This window comes from Babylonia areolata, chromosome 4 (assembly GCF_041734735.1).
Source record: "Babylonia areolata isolate BAREFJ2019XMU chromosome 4, ASM4173473v1, whole genome shotgun sequence".
Taxonomy (NCBI): Eukaryota; Metazoa; Mollusca; class Gastropoda; order Neogastropoda; family Buccinidae; genus Babylonia; species Babylonia areolata.
In genome coordinates this window covers 40692232-40708892 of record NC_134879.1, presented here as the reverse complement: position 1 = coordinate 40708892, position 16661 = coordinate 40692232, and the positions used below count along the sequence as shown (strand labels likewise).

Sequence of the window (16661 nt, the reverse complement as noted above, 5' to 3'; positions counted from 1 at the left end):
TAATGGTGGCAAGGTTTACTGCATCAATTCCATGTTTACATATCAAAACTGATTAAAAAAAAAAAAAAATCATATTCCCTTAGAGTAATACGAATAGGAGAGAAAATGGATGTACGTAATTGTTTATTCATTGTTTTTGTACATTATAATTAAAACAAGAGAGGCAAGGCCTTCAAGACTCACTTGTGATACACTTTAAAAAAAATCCAAGCTTTTTATGTATTGAGTATAATTTCAAAATGTAATGTTTAAGATGAGAAAGATCAGTTTAAAGCAAATTAAGTCCCCTAGCATTAATTACAGAGTAATTTCCCTTTTTTACTATCTGCACCAAAACGTTTGCAAAATAAATAAAAATTCCATGCTTAGCAAAAGAAGTTCCTGTTTGAACAAAAAATGATAATAATGACTCCTCTTGTTGTTGGATCAGAATATCAGATGAAAGTACCAAGTTTAGAGAATACCAAAAATATAAATATAACAGTAAATGCAGTTTGCATATAATTAGGCTTCTTTTTATTTTTTTGTGCCCGTCCCAGAGGTGCAATATTGTTTTAAACAAGATGACTGGAAAGAACTGAATTTTTCCTATTTTTATGCCAAATTTGGTGTTAACTGACGAAGTATTTGCAGAGAAAATGTCAATGTTAAAGTTTACCACGGACACACACACACACACACACACACACACACACACACAGACAACCGAACACTGGGTTAAAACATAGACTCACTTTGTTTACACAAGTGAGTCAACTAGTTGTCTTTATTGTCCAGTTTAAACACCGAAAATACTTTGGTAACCTCTGCTGCAATTATGACAAAATAGACAGAAAACAACGCTTACAAAAGAACCAACAAGAAGTAACAGTATCAGTAGCTGAAGCAGGCGTCACTGCGATCGGACAAATCCATATACGCTACACCATCTGCCAAGCAGGGAAAAAAAATATATATATATATACACGAAAAGAAAAAAAAAGACATTAATGATAAGAAGAAAGGTGTTAATGTTTATTATTATTATTATTATTATATGTTTAAAGAAACAGGGTTTAGCGCTAATTCTTATGTAAAGACCAACCATACTTTGCAGAATTGGCATCACAGTATCGTTAATCTAGAATATCACACATCGCGAACAGAAAGATTCAAAGTAAATAGTAATAGTTATTTTACACACACACACACACACACACACACACACACACACACCACACACACACACGAATACGAACACACGAAGCAATCGTTTGAGTCGGTTTGTAAGTTGACGATGTTTACAAACAAAACACGTGTGTTGGTGTGAATTGATATCTGTCGCCTGAAAAAGTCCGTGACCGGCAGAAACATAACGGCGATAGAAGCCTGCTACGCGCGTGCGGCACTTATCAAGTCCCGCGCGCAATTTGGGGGCGGGAGTTGGGGACGGGGGGCGGGGCTTAAACGTGTGTACGTAGTCGCTGTGAAATGATGTCCTTCTAATAACGCATACACGAACAAGATGAATGCATGTCTGTTTTCTTTTGTTTTTATGTAATTTTTGTTTGAAGTTCTAGTCGTGTGAGAAAATGCGTAGATTTAATCATTAATAGCATGTCTTCACTTAATTTAAAAAAGACAATAGGTGATTAAACTGTTTGGAATATAAACGATAGCTGCCCCCGTCTCTCTCTCTGTGGTTTCAGTAGTGCGCTGTGTTCTGACTGTAGGACTTACGTTGACTTGACAACAGTTAACATGAATTTTTATTACATTGATAATGAATATCGGAATTACATTACACTATAAATACCTCAAATTAAAACATAGTAATGTATGCCCCCCGCTAAAACATACGTTTTTTCTGTTGTGCATCGGCAACACACACATATGCATGTACACGCATTGGAGCGTGGCCGGCCGGCAAACGCAAACATTTCCACCATCCTCGCACACATACTCACTGACACGCACGCACATACACACACACGTAGGCAACATCCCCTTCGGATGTGTGTAAACAGACAGGTCCCAAAATAAGGAAGTGAAAGAAATACAAGAAGGGGGGGGGGGGTTTTAAGAGCCGTCAGTGACAAGACACGGTGAATGACAAGAGTTGCCTCCCTTACCCCGTCCTCCCCCTTCCCGGCTTTCGATCATGTCATAATTATTGCAAACATAATTAATCAAACGTGGTAAGAATGCTTTTAAGTTCTTTTCTGTAGTTACCACACTCTCACTGATGCAATTTATTACCAGATAATATGAAGGTGGAAAAAGAATAGGTCAGCGAATGGATAGCAGGAGAAGACATCATTTCGTACGGCACAAAGGAAGAGACAAGGGGCGTGGTCAACGATTTCATTGGTTGTAATGTGGGAGTCTGGGTCCGCTGTGTGTTTATGTAATATTCGCACTTGTGTGTGACTGTGTTGATAGAACGTTATGACTGTTGACTGGACAAGTGACCAAGAGATGACACGCGTTGAAGACGCGTGAGGGACCGAAGTGATAATCTAGGTGAGGGGACAACATTTGGAAGATGGGCATGGAACTATGCCAGTAGGAATTTTGGGTGAAGTTTGACGGTGATTTCTGCACCATATGAGTACAATGGCTTACACATATGGGTATTTCCAATACTCTCTCTTCTTCCCAATCCAGTTATACCTATCCACCAAACGCATAAATACTCCAAAACATACACATCTATACATACACATGAATGGAAAATAAACTAATGCAGAATCAAGCTCATTGTTAATTAAAAATCTGTGGTTATTTCACATGCCGAAAGATTTCAGCTCCGCTGTAGTGTGGGTACATGTATCAAGGAAAACCGGGCTGATAGCCCGGTGGTAGGACACTTGGTCATGCAGACGTCAGTAACATGATATGACGCAACAACACCCTTAACTCCCTTTATTTGAAACCGGAGAGTGAGAATATTTCTCTAGCACACTAAATGTGTATTTTCTGAAGCGCTCACTCGCACTCACACACGCGCGCGAGCTTAAGACTAAGAGAATACAAGACTATTTTTTGACAACTGATCCCCCCCCCCCCTTTTGAACGACCACCCAAGGAAAGAGTGGAAGGGATCATGGATCAAAATAGTAGCCGTAAATGATGCCGGTTCAGTGGACCTGTGCCGGTCGGGGTGCAAGGGTTCTGCGTGGATGCTGCGAAATAAAGGTCCCTTTTGTTTCCAAAGGTTCCAAGTTAGTCAGTGCCTTTTCCTTCCGCAGATCCCACATACAGTAACAGAATAATCAAAATATGATTGTGGTCACTATACGGAAGAAAGGAAGGAAGGGACTAATACGAGAGTAAGGGGAAGAAATGTTGACGAAGTCCGAGCATATAAGCGACACAAATCGGACGGACGGGAGAGGCACGCATGACAAAACTAGTATTTACGGTACTTCAGTAAACAACGGATATAACATACGTAACTTGAATTGGAAGAGAGAAGTAACCGATTCAGAAACACTGCTTCAGTCTCGCACAGCACAAACGACTTGTGGTAAATGAACAGAGTTACATTCGGAATAGTTTTATTTCAATGAAGATACCCACCTGAGCCGATACTGTTTGAGTTAGACGTAGAGGCGAACTGAGAGCCGCCGTCCGGCTGTCGCTCAGTCGTCCGGATGTATCCAGACCACGTGACGTTTACGCTGGCTTGCGCGAGTCCAGCGATCCCTTTGAGAAGTCTGTTGCCTGATTGGACAACACGGGCGTGCGGCGCGATTGGTCAAACATTGGGTTCTTGTGTGTATGACGTCACGTGACACTGGGTCCATGGCTATAAAAAAGGCCGTCGAACAGCTCTCTTCTGCAGCAATTTTGCGATTTCCGTTGCCACGCCGCTCTGCCAGCCAGCGATAGCGAGAGAGTGTAAACCGTCAAGATTCCAGTTTACCAGCTTGTTTCCATTTCTAGTTTGGTAAGATATTAAGGAGTGAATTTCAGAAAGACTTTTCAACACTCCCACTTAAAAGTTTTTCTTTTTAAAATTTTATTTTATTAAAAAAAAAAAAAAAAAAAAGACACCGAATTAAAATGATTTAAAAGAAAATTGTGGTAATAGCAAGTCTTGTAATAACTTTTGAATATTTTTCCCAAAAAAATCAAGAAGAGCGAAATGAAGATTTAAACTGGCTGAAATTAGAATTTTTTTTCCTCTTTCCAATGTGGAAAGAACATAATTTGGATCTTAACGGATTTTGATTAGTAATTTTAATCTCATGAGAATGGGGGAAAAAAAGGAAAGAAAGAGCAAAACTTATATTAGTAGAATGTGGTTGCTCGAGTATATAACAGTTTTCTTTCCTTGAAAATGCTTAAAATCTGAAAGTTCAAAGAACGTTTAAAAAAAAGAAAAAAAAAGAAAAAAAAAAGAAAAGCAAAAATAATAAGAAATATGGATTTTGATGGGTAAAAGATTTCCCTACATGTTGAAATTGTACAAAATCATAACCTATAAAAGAGAAATGTTCGGGGAAAGAGCAATTTCAAAAATGTATCAGTGAATTTTAAGTAAACTCTTTACTATGGAGTATACAACAAATGTACAGAAATTAAACTGTTTTTATGATCAAAATGGCTTGGTATTCGAATGCCAACTTGCAACTATTGGTTCATTCAAAAGTTGATGTTAGGATCTGAAATCTAAGTACGAATTTAAGAAATAATGTTGCAGTAACAGAATAGGAAGATACATATGGCGGGGATGGGTTGGATGATAAGGGCAGGAAATGAACGCATACCGATAAAGGAAAGCTAGATTTTTTTTATACTAAAAAATTTTTTTTTTCTGTTTTTTTTTTTTTTAAAGGAGAAAAACAATTTTTCAGAAGTAGAGTTTTTGACTTATGAATATTTGACTAGATTATGAAGGGAACATTTTAAATGGTGTATTGATATGAAAGAAACGATCTTGAACTGGTATCTCATTTTTAATTACTTCAGCGGGTACACAGTCCTAAACCATACACAAAAAAGTCAGTTCAGTGTATGCAATCTCTGTCAGAAAATGTCATAGAACTGTTTGTAGACATGTTCAACAAAGACGCATCTTTGTCGTCAACTGGCATACCTTGCATTGAAATCGATTTGATTGCCGTTATGTTTTTTTTTTTTTTTTACGGGAAAAGTACAGTACCTCATGAAAATTGTGAATTAATAATTTTTGCGATCTGTACATGTCCTGATTCATCGAATATCTCATGTTGTTGCATTCGTTCTTGAAACGATAGAAGACAGATCCAGTTGTCTATTTCGGATTGTCAAAATGGTGGTTTGTCACTTGGGTGGGCTGTAATTTATATGTTCTCTGTCATGAAGCACGCGTTTCCCTTCAGTGGCTTTTTATACGTGTATTTTGTGCAGTGACAACAGCTGTGGAAAAGTCTCAACTGAGTGGAACTCTCGGATTGTTTTCGTCAAAGTCTCATTCTTCACGTCTGCACCATGTGAGTACTTCCACTGAAGTGTTTTGTTTTACCAGTGTGGTGATGTCGGTCCAGTAACCCCTTGCACCTATTGGTTACGTTCCCAGTGTGTGTAGGACGAGAAACGTATAAAGCAAGATGATGGCACGTTAATTTAGTGATTGGATCTGCTTAAGAACCGAGTAAAATGACGTGCATACTGCCGGTTAAATGGGTTTCGGATGTTAAAATCGGACCGTAGAAGTCTTTTATGTCTATTCCTTTTCGTTTATAGATTTGTGCTTCTTGAACAAGCGACGATTTATGTTGTGTTCAGTATCATTGTTATAAATATTCCTCTCTGTACTGTTATTTATATATTTTTAAAAATTCTTGTTGCATCTTGTGGGGGAAAAAAAGGAACAAGGTGGGAATGGCGGGAAAAATGTTAAGTCCAATTGACATGACAATGTTGTCCACAATATTTCCCCGAAGACGGAAAGAAGTGTTCACAAGTTGTGGACGTTAACTCCGTCTGTCATTCGGATGATCTCAGTGTAGGTGGATAAGTGTGTTTAACGCCAGTAACATGATAGACATTGTCGATAACGTTGTGGGAATATGGTTGATATATCCGTGTGTTAACTGAACACGATGGACACTGTCGAAAACCATATAACTGAATAGGTCACCGCATCCATTCACTGATACTTTGTTACTTCGGCTACAGAAGACATTTGTTGTTTAAATATGACAGTGTACACCATTTAAGATCTTGGAAATGACACGAGTTAAAAAAAAAATTTGTTCTTTGGGAATTTGGTATATGTAAAGTAAAATTGCTGGTTAGAACGGGGAAAGGTGTTAAGGTGTTAACGGGGTTTTGTAATCTAAAGAACGCTTGTCTCTGGTGTTGGATTTGTGGGGTGGGGTTACCCTGGAGGGATTTGGTTTTTGTTGGGCGACACTTGGTGTGACTGGCCGGGAGATTCGTCTCTTAGACGGCTAGAGTTCCGTGTTGAGATGACTTTTCGAGGCGCGTCACATGATCTTTGCTCTTGAAGTTGATTGACTCAAATTTCGAGCAACGAGGTGATCGATAGAGGAAGAAAGTGCGGAACAGAAGGCTTCTTGTTCTTTTTTGTATCGTGCATATATATTGTACAGTTTAGAAGTGGAGGCTTATCAACTGAAGAAATGGAGGACAGCACATATGTGTACTGCTTTAGCCTGTGTCGGTCGCCTTTGGCATTGTTTGCGATTTCGAGTAAAAAGTTAGATACGCCGGCATACGCAAGATTCAAGATGGCCGCGGAACTCTCTAGCGGTCTGTTGGTGCATGCTGATTACAAGACGCGTGCACGATTTGAGCGATTGAATGTGCCAGCTGGGGAATAAATGAAATAACATGATTGACATAGAGGTGGGTAACGTGGTAATATAAGTGAAATATCACGACAGACCTTTGCCAACATGATAAAAAAAAACAACACATGAGACCTTTATTTGGTGTGTCGACTGGGATGGGGGAGAAAACAGTACAGTGATGATCGTGTCAATATTGGAATACAAATAACACGATAAATATGTCAACGGGTATTGGAAGAAATACGGTCAATATCAACAAACTTAGTCCGCATCTTCTTCTAGACGGAAAGTGAAGTGTTTCACAAGGCGCGAATGTGAGGATATATGTGTTTACCACTTTTGGTATCGATCGGTCAGTACTGAATATGTCGAATGACAATTACGTAGTATGTTTTAGACAAAGTTTGGATATTGCTAAGAACGTCATTAACTTTATTGCCTTTGTTTGTAAGCGAATTCAATAAATTCCATGCAAGACATAATCATGTGTTAACTTGGGGATATAGACTAACATAATAAACTTAGTCGAAAACCACTGATAAGTTAATGGATCACAGCATCAATTCACGGAGATTAAGTTACTTCGGTTGCATACCTAATTTGTTGTTGAAATAGTCGGTGAACACCATTCAAGTGTTAGAAATGGTTTGTTAAAAAAAACAAAAAAAACAAAAAAACCCTGATCGTTCTGTTTCCAAGAACGGTAACTGTTGTGTGACTGACGTGATGCTGCGATTTCGAGCGACCGCCATCTTTGTTTTCCATTCGTCTGTCCGTTCAGACTATCCCTTTGTATTCCTTACATTCCTTATATATTGTATGTGTGTGTGTGTGTGTGTTTAAAACAGTATGTAGTACTCCGTCCTGAATTTTGTTTCTTAAGATAGTCCATTGTTGTGCTTGTTGTGTTTATTGGAAAAACGGGTTCATGAGTATGCAAAATCGAATTCAAATCAAATTGTTTTATATACGGGGGTAAAAAAAAACAACAACAAAAATAACCGCCCTCATCATTCGATGCTTTTTCGTCATATTATCTCCCTTGCTCATTTGGTTATTTTTTCTCCTCGTGTGATGTTTTGGTTGTCTTTGAATATAAACGGGTTTGTGCAGCCATGGGTTTACTTCTGATCTGTATCTCAACCTCCAATACTCACCCGCTCCCTCTCATTGCCCCGCCGCTCCACCCCCCTTTAAAAATTTTATTATTGGTTTTGTTTTCTTTTTTTGTGTGTGTTTTTATTGCTTTAGGTGATTGCTTTCTTCACTGCCATGGTTTAAAATAGCGGGTTTTTTTATTTTATTTATAAGCTTACCTTTTACTCGCTCCCTACCATACACCCACACTTAATCACGCTCTCACACACACTGCTTATGATGTCAAATTACATTTTGCATTAATACACATTGAAAGGTCTTTGACTTTACAGTTTTTACTTTCAAATTGTGAAATTGGGTGTGTTTTTTTGGGTTTTTTTTTTAACTAGATCACAGTGTTTTCCCAGGAGATGATTGTCCATTTGTTTTAATTTATTGAACGACAGTTTTTAAATATTGAAGGATAATGTGTCAGGAAGATTTCTAATGTAGAATGTGTGTGTGAATGTACAAGTGTGGGTGTATCTTGACACTGAGGCAGAAAACCTCATGTTTGTTGAAATACTTCATTGCATTTTATGTTAACAAACATGGAATGGGCTCTCAAGGCATGTTGATGAGCATGTTGGGTTTGTGTGAAGGTCAGGCATCTGCTTTTTTTTTCTCCACAGCAGATGTGGTAGCGTATATGTAGTCTGCATACTTTTTGACATCTAAACTAAAACCTGCAAGGCTGACTGACATCCTCACCAACCATGAAGAGTTGTCTAAAAGCTTTTTCTCTTTTTTTCTCTTTTTTTAAAACCTGTTTTGTATGATTCCACCCTATAATATAGTACCTCTTATGTTTCCACAAGGAATGATTCACAAGGTCAAGATTATCTCCCAGCAAGTCCCTACTTCATCTACCAAAGGTATTTTTTGTTGTTACCTTTGCCTTTTGACGGAACCTCCAACCAATCAAAAGAGAAAAAAAGTAGTTTTGTATGTGGTGGGGTGTTGTCGCTTTAGTGGTGGTGGTTTGGCTGAGTTTTTGATGACAGAGATATTGTACAAAGATTGTCAGTTGAGTTTACACTTGTTTTTTTTTTTTCATCAAATCACAGAGCATGTTGGTGGCGATTGTTTATAAAGATATATTTGTTTCTGATTATGGAAGTTTTTTGTTAACTTTTCCTATTGACGAACTCCCCAACCAATTAAAAAATAAGAAAAAAGAAAGTGGTTTTTGTGTATGGTGGGGTGTCGTCGTTGTAGTGGTGGTGGTTTAGCTGAGTTTATGATAGTAAAGAGCTCTTAAATTGAAGATTATTGTCAAGTGATTTTGCAACTGTTTACTTTTAAAAAAAAATTTAACCTGTTAATAAAATATTTGTTTCTGATTATAAATATGTCTGTTTTTTTACTTTTTTTGTTGTAAGCTTTGCCTTTTGACTGCCCCAACCATTTTTAAAGAAAAGAAAAGAAAGAAGTTTTGTGTATGGCAGGCTGTCGCTGTAGTAGTGGTGGTTTAGCTGAGTTTATGATGACACAAAAGATATTGTATTGAATGAAGATTCTTGTCAAGTGAGTTTATAATTGTCTACTTTAAAAAAAAAAAATCAATTTGCAATGCATGTTGGTGACAAATTTCTTTCAGAAGTATTTGATTCTGATTTTTACATTTGTTTTTTTTTTTTATTGTTTTTCAATAGGAAGGTTACGTTTCTTGAATGGTGAATTAATTGGTTATAGTTAATTATCTTACAAATGCATACCTGACCGTTGTTGGGTCAGTGGGTAGGCCAGGCAGCGGTGTAGCAGACGAATTTTTCATTCAATTCATTTTATTTAAAAAAAGAGAAAAAAAGTGAGAAATCGGACCAAAAGGCATTTCAGTTGCAATCCTTTACTGATCAGTTTGTCTTTTTGTTGTGTGTGTCATTTTTGCTTAGGGGGAAATATATGTCTGGAGCGGAATCTATCAGATCAGATGATTCTGGATTCGGTTCTTCATCACCACCGTCATCACCAGAAAGCAGCCCTTCAGCTCGTGACTCGCCTCCAGTCAATCCTTTCATTGGGACGAACGTACCCCTCAAAAAAAGGTTCGACTTAAACAATGCAGAACTGCGACCTTTCAGAGTTCTTCTGGAATTTTTGCACCATCTTGTGACCAGCATTTTGTTGGCCCCCAGACTCCAGAATTCCTCATCCCTCCCTTCAAGAAAATGGACAAAATATTGTATTTTGCAACAGCGTTTAGGACTTGCACTCTGTAAATGTGTGTGTGAGTGTGTGTAACTCCCTTCAAGAAAATGGACAAAATGTTGGATTTTGCATCAGTGTTTAGGACTTGCACTCTGTAAATGTGTGTGTAATATAAGAGGTTTTCACTCCTGTTAACTTGGGATGCATCTCTTTGAGGAAGTGGAAGAACACACAATTCATATTACATGTTGAACATAGCATGGGTCTTATGTTAAAGACTTGGTTTTAGGTTTATTTGTTTCAAGTATGTATATTCTTTTTGTCCTTTTGAGTTGTGCTGTTGTAGATTTTTGTGTGTGTGTGTGTGTTGTTGTTGTCACAGTATGCATGCTGTGGTGTTTGTGTGCAGTGTTTTTATAAGAGGACTTGTTGCATTTTCTGTGTATTAAAAGCATCAGAACTAGGATGAATTTTTAAAATATTTCTTTACCATTGGCTTCTGTCCATTCAGTTTCACATTTGGTCAGTCCATCTTTATTTTATTTATCCACTCTTTTTCATTATTGCTCAACAGTTGGAGATTGAATTATCATATTTTTGTTCAGCTGGCATGCTTTATACAGAATAGGCCGCATTTTCGTTTACCCTGCAGAGTTTTGAACGATATGTACAAAGTAAGTAAAGAAAATGGCAGTTCTAGATCAAAATCTAGCAGATGACTGCTTGGATTGTATAATGACCTTTAAAAAAAAAAAAAAAAAAAAAAGAATTATTCATGCCATTCTTTTTGTTTTCTGGTTTTTGTAATGTGGGTTGTTTGGTAGTATATGGTGGGGTTTGCTTGTCATTATGATTTATTTTGGCATTTGGAAAGAAATTGAATCTTTATTGTATTTTTTCATTCAGGATGGGAAAGGAAGTAAACAGCCTGAATTATCAGTCGTATCATGGGGAAGTTACAGAGTTTCATGGAAGAACAGGAAATTTCTCATACAATGAAGAAGGAAGGTGAGGAATGTTGACACAATGGCAACCATTTTTGTGTCTGGTCTCAGCTGCTGTCTATAAAACAGATTGTACTCTGGAAACAGGCACATGGAATTTAAAAAAAATATATATTTATACACACACATATATATATAGATACATACATACATATATATATATATATATATATAGAGAGAGAGAGAGAGAGAGAGAGAGAGAATGTTATTGTATGTGTGTATTTTCTTTTTCTCAAATTTGTACACATTTCAGTGTGTTCATAGCATTTTCATTCTTTACCTTTAGCCATGTTTTTATGCTGTTGGTTCCTTCTTTCATTGTTTTTATGTATTTTTAAATTCCTTCCTTTATATATTCCGTTCTGAATATGATTCCTTATTTCATTCATTCTTTCACTATGTGCTCTTTGCCTGACGAATCAGTGTTGACTTGGTATGGTTTTCACCCAGTGGTGCTGGTCACTCCCTCTTTCTCCCTCCCAGCGTTGGCATGACAGCTTCAAGTGCATGTCCAAAGGGAAAAGACATTTTTTTCTCCCCTCCATGGCTCTCTTCTCTGTTCATTCATGTTCTGAAAACTTAGGTGAGATGTTTTGTTTAAAAAAACAAAAACAACCGAAACAAAAAACGTTTGTTTTGGATATAATTATGTCGAACTTTTTATTCTGTTGTGGCAGTAACGTGGTTGACCTCCCACCCACAGTCAACAGTGTGTGGGGGTGTGTGTTCTATGAAATGCATTTCGCTTTAATCTAAGCCTTCTTTACTTCATAGCTTTAATAATCTTTAGTGTGCTGTTGCATTCATATGAACACACTGGATGTTTTCCATTGCCAGATAGCAGTCGATATGTTTTTTTTAAGGCATGTTTATAGTCGACTGTGATGTAAGGCGCTTTGAGCAGCATTTGTGCTAGATATTGCGCCATAGAAAAACTATGTATTAATAATAATAATATTATTACTTTTTTCTGCAGCCAAGTGTTGGAGAGGGAAAGACTGGACAGTATACTGGTGTAACCCAATGTTTAAGTGTGGAAATTGTGTGTGTTGCAGATTTATGGCCAAAAGGATGGAGCCTGATGAGGGATTTGACTCTGGGAATTATAGCCAGGACATCCCCCCAAAAACCGTTCCGCTGGATTTGTCTAGAGGCAGCAGAGACAACAATGTCAGCAGCAGCAGTAGCAGTAGCAGGCAGCATTCTGAGGATCCACATCAGTCGTTTGGACAACAGAACTCAGCCATTAGAATAGAGGACAGCAGCCAGTCACACGCTCTTACTTCTTACCCTACAGACGGGGCTGAGAAACCGGAATTCAGAATACAAGTACAAGCTGACAGTTACCCATCCAGTCAGAGGGGCTCTCCCATTGCCCTCGCAGGTCAGCAAGTCGTCTCAAACCAGATTCCAGTCAGTCTGCAGTATCCCTTTCACAGGAACACAATTTTAGCAGCACCTTCGGCTTCCTCAGCAAATAATTTCGGTAGAGAACTGCCTCGCGACCAGCATAATTCAGACTTCAACAATGTGGCAGAAAGCATGGCGCAGCTACCAAACAGGCATTTGATTCAAAACGTCGACAATACATTCATGTTGTCCGTCAACGGTCAGATGTTGCAAAGTCAATTATCACAATCGCCCAGACTCGGTCTCTCCTCACCCTACGATAACACTCAAGACCAACTATTGCTGTCATCTCCTTTGGCTACCTTTCCCGTGATGCCACCTGTATCTTCTATAATAAACAGGAAACGAAGAAATGAAGTACGGGAGAAAAAGGATAACAGTAAATCAGCTTCAGGCACTGTCGCTTCGGCCGAGACCAGCTCAAGCTCCTCGCGGGAAGCAGGAGAGGATCCAGATGCCAAAAAAGCCAAGGCTGTCCCAGAGGATCAGAAGGATGAGGCATACTGGGAGAGACGGAGGAAGAACAATGAGGCTGCAAAACGGTCCCGAGACGCCCGCAGGCAGAAGGAAGAAGAAATTGCCAGCCGGGCTAACTTCCTGGAGCAGGAGAATCTCAAACTGCGGGCAGAGATCCACGTCTTGAAGAGCGAAACTGCCAAGCTTCACTATATGATCTTTCAGACACGCATGTGATATACTGAAAGTTGACACTTTTTTTGAATTTTATGTATGAGTGCTTTTTGTAGACATGGATACCACAAGACATTGGACGAAAAAAACAAAAAAACAAAACAAAAAAAAAACCTGGAACATCGGGGTTTTTTTTGCATTGTGACTGGGGGAGAAATAGTTCATTAGCGAAAGACTGATGGAAACAGTACCTTTGCAGTCAAGGAAGATAATGAACAACGTCTGTCCAATGAACACCTGGTCCCTTCATCCCATGGGGACCCAGGACCACCATGTGTCATGTGAGGGACAGCGTCACCGCACCAGCACTCACTGGTACTTCTTGTGGTGAGTGAATTTGATATGTTTTTGTGTGAGTGCGAGAGGGAGACTTAGATATGTAATCTTTTTACACTAAGGTCTGTAAAGTGATAAATCAAGATCTTTGCATGTGTGAGAGATCGAGCATGTGTGAGCATACTGTTTACACCACGTTGGATTGAAATGGTCACAATGAGAAGTGTGTAATTTACAAATTGAATGCATATATAGTTTGATATGAAGAAAAAGAAAGCTAAAACTAACAGCAGTGAGGACAGACATAACTGAAGAGGCCAGCTCAGTAAATTTCCTGAAAAGGGAGGGAGAGGAGGGGGTTGACTGGAGTAGGAGCAAAGGATGTCAGAATCAATGAGTGACAAGTCGGCTTAGGTTTCTTAGTTGCTGAATATTGGGTCAGAAGTGGAATGCATGCAAGAAACCGCTCCTTCCATTTTTTTAAATCTTTTTTTTTTTAATCTTTTCCCCAATTTTATCTTTTTTTCCCTTCTGTTTTTTTTTGTGTTTAAAAAATAAACTCGAGGATTTTTGTTTGCTTGTTCAACAGGCAGCACAAGCAAGTGGTTTCACAGGAGATGGCACGTCCTGATGAGATCGTTACACGCCAGAGATCCGTGCCAACACGTCTGAAGAGGAGACCTGGTAGGTACAATGATGACTGGATCTCTGTGGACGCAAGTGTCTCAGTATATGTTAGCTTCCTTTAGTCCCCAACAGAAAGCGGTGTTGATGTGAAAGTAAAAAATCTGTTGCAGTGTACATTTTAGGGCTGTATCTGTTAAACCATCTTGTGAGAACTCTGTACTTTAAAACCATAATCAGAAGTCTGTACTGGTTGTTTGTGAGGTTAATAATGGTTTCAGAATCAGTGTTTTGTGTTCTTACTTCCCTCCATAAGGGGAAGGTAGCTGAATAGTTGATGCTTATCTGCCATTCAGACAGTTTGAATCCTGCTCTCGCCCTTTCTCCCAAGTTTGACTGGAAAATCAAATCAAAAAAACTTGAATTATTCCAAATGGAAATTAAGTTGTGCAATCGATTCGAAACCGGGACCCTCAGATTGACAGTCCAATGCTTTAACCACTTGGGTATTGCGCCCGTCATTGCTAATGTTCATTCTTTTCTTTTTTTTTCTCTTTCCAACCACCTGAGACAATTTCATCCAAATTGTTTACAATGAGCCTGTGCACGGTGACGGCGCCTGGTGGGTGAAGGGTGGAGATTTTTACCATCTCCCAGGTCAACATATGTGCAGACATACTAGTGCCTGAACCCCCTTCGTGTGTATATACAAGATCAAATACGCACGTTAAAGATCCTGTAATCCATGTCAGCGTTATGGAAACAAGAACAAACCCAACATGCACACCCCCGAAAACGGAGTATGGCTGCCTACATGGCGGGGTAAAAACGGTCATGCATGTAAAAGCCCACTTGTGTGCATATCAGTGAACGTGGGAGTTGCAGCCCACGAACGCAGAACAACAACATTAACAATGAACCCAGTCAAATTTTTCTTCCTGTCATCAGTGGTTTTGATTATTCTGAATAAGCTTGTTACACAGAATAGTGGTACGATTTCCTGCTCTTCATTGACTGTAAGGCTAGCTTCTCTGGGAAGGAGGGGGGTATGGGATTTGAAATGGGTCTGGGGGTCTCCATCCCTAACTGCAGCTTTTGTAAAGTGTTTGCATTTGTTTTGTTTAACCAGTTTTTAGTTTCAGAGGGTGATATTAAGCAGCAGGTTTCTGCATGAGGGCTCTTCGATTTCTCTTTTCTTGAGTAAACACAGAATTGGATGATTGAATTTGGAAAAAAGGAATGTGGTGGTTCATTAGTTGTGGTTGTGATGTGATTGCAGAGGAACGACCAGGGGTCAGGTCAGCAGGAGCTGCTGTCAACTTCCTGGTGCCTGGTCACTTCCAGCAGCGACCGACCCTACCTGCAAGGAAAACCTGTCTGCAGCCAGGGAGGCCTGAACCTACCAACCATCCTGTCTGTAGGATGGTCAAGTAACCCAAAGCACAAATTCAACACTTGTGATAAACCTGAGACAGGTGGTTGACTGTCAAGTGGAATGTCAGGGCTGAAGACAGGGTGGAGGTGGGGTGCAAGTGCATAGTGAGAGGTCTGCAATGGTAGTTTGCCATTTAAGTCTGTCACAGGTTTTTAGCTAAGGTTTATATGTTAGAAATAAAGTGCCAAGTAAAATGTCAAAAGATCTTGACTATCGTTGATAACTAGTTTGTCCGTTTTTGTTTTTTTAAGTTTACCTAATGTCATGTGGTACATGTACCTTTTATTTCTTATTTTAATCCAAAAGTATTGAATGATTTTTCAATGTATTATTCTTTGTCTGTTGTGTATTCAGTAGTGGGAGAGAGGGGAGGTTCTTATTTTTCTGAATCTAATAAGTATTTGATTTAGATTTTTAACATTACTATTACCTATCATGTATTGTGTTCACTGGGGGGAAAGGGAGGGTTGGAAAGTTTGGGGTGGGGGTTGAGTGTTTGTGTGTGGGGACGGGGTGGAAATAATAGCAGCCTGTGTGAAGAACAGAGGATGGGCAATGCAAGCAAAGCAATATGGTACATTACCTGCCAGTCTCTTGACCTGTCTTAAGTCCGCTACAGACACCTTCCACAGTCATACCAATGACAAAGGAGCCAATAATGGACAGTTGGTCAGCGACCCATCCAACTGCATTTTCTGCTCGCAGAAGCAGGCATCATCGGGGGAGGGGGTGCTGGGGGGGGAGGGGGTGCTGGGGGGGGAGGGGGTGCTGGGGAGGGGGGTGGGAGGGGGGTGGGGGGGGTGCTGGGGAGGGAGGGGGGGTGGGGGGGGGGTGCTGGGGAGGGAGGGGGGGGTGGGGGGGGGGCTGGGGAGGGAGGGGGGTGGGGGGGGCTGGGGAGGGAGGGGGGGTGGGGGGGGGGGCTGGGGAGGGGTGCATTGTGTGTGTGTGTGTCACTGCCTGTGAATGTGGCGCTATGTGGCGTGGCATGGTGCGTATGTGAGAGTGCGCATGTGCCATATTACACCTTTGTTGACCATGTATGCGGTTTTTCTTTTTCCATAGAATTAATTTGTTTGGTGGTGGGTGAAATTTTGAATTTCGTTCCTTAATTTTGATATGATTCAATTGATCTTAGCTTTTTAAAATGTA

At 39.6% G+C, this 16661-nt stretch overlaps 1 protein-coding gene across 1 annotated transcript; it reads left to right on the top strand.

Annotated features, from left to right (window-relative positions):
* The first annotated feature begins 3831 nt into the window (after nucleotides 1-3831).
* Nucleotides 3832-14137, top strand: LOC143281694 (uncharacterized). Its single transcript, XM_076586948.1, has 4 exons — nucleotides 3832-3931; nucleotides 5377-5459; nucleotides 12133-13504; nucleotides 14043-14137. Exon 3 carries the CDS (start codon nucleotides 12137-12139, stop codon nucleotides 13178-13180), a length of 1044 nt encoding a protein of 347 aa, XP_076443063.1. The 5' UTR covers nucleotides 3832-3931; nucleotides 5377-5459; nucleotides 12133-12136; the 3' UTR covers nucleotides 13181-13504; nucleotides 14043-14137.
* The last annotated feature ends 2524 nt before the right edge of the window (nucleotides 14138-16661 follow it).

Coding starts and splice junctions, on each gene's coding strand:
- LOC143281694 (XM_076586948.1), top strand. CDS start 12,137: ATGGCCAAAAGGATGGAGCCTGATGAGGGATTTGACTCTGGGAATTAT.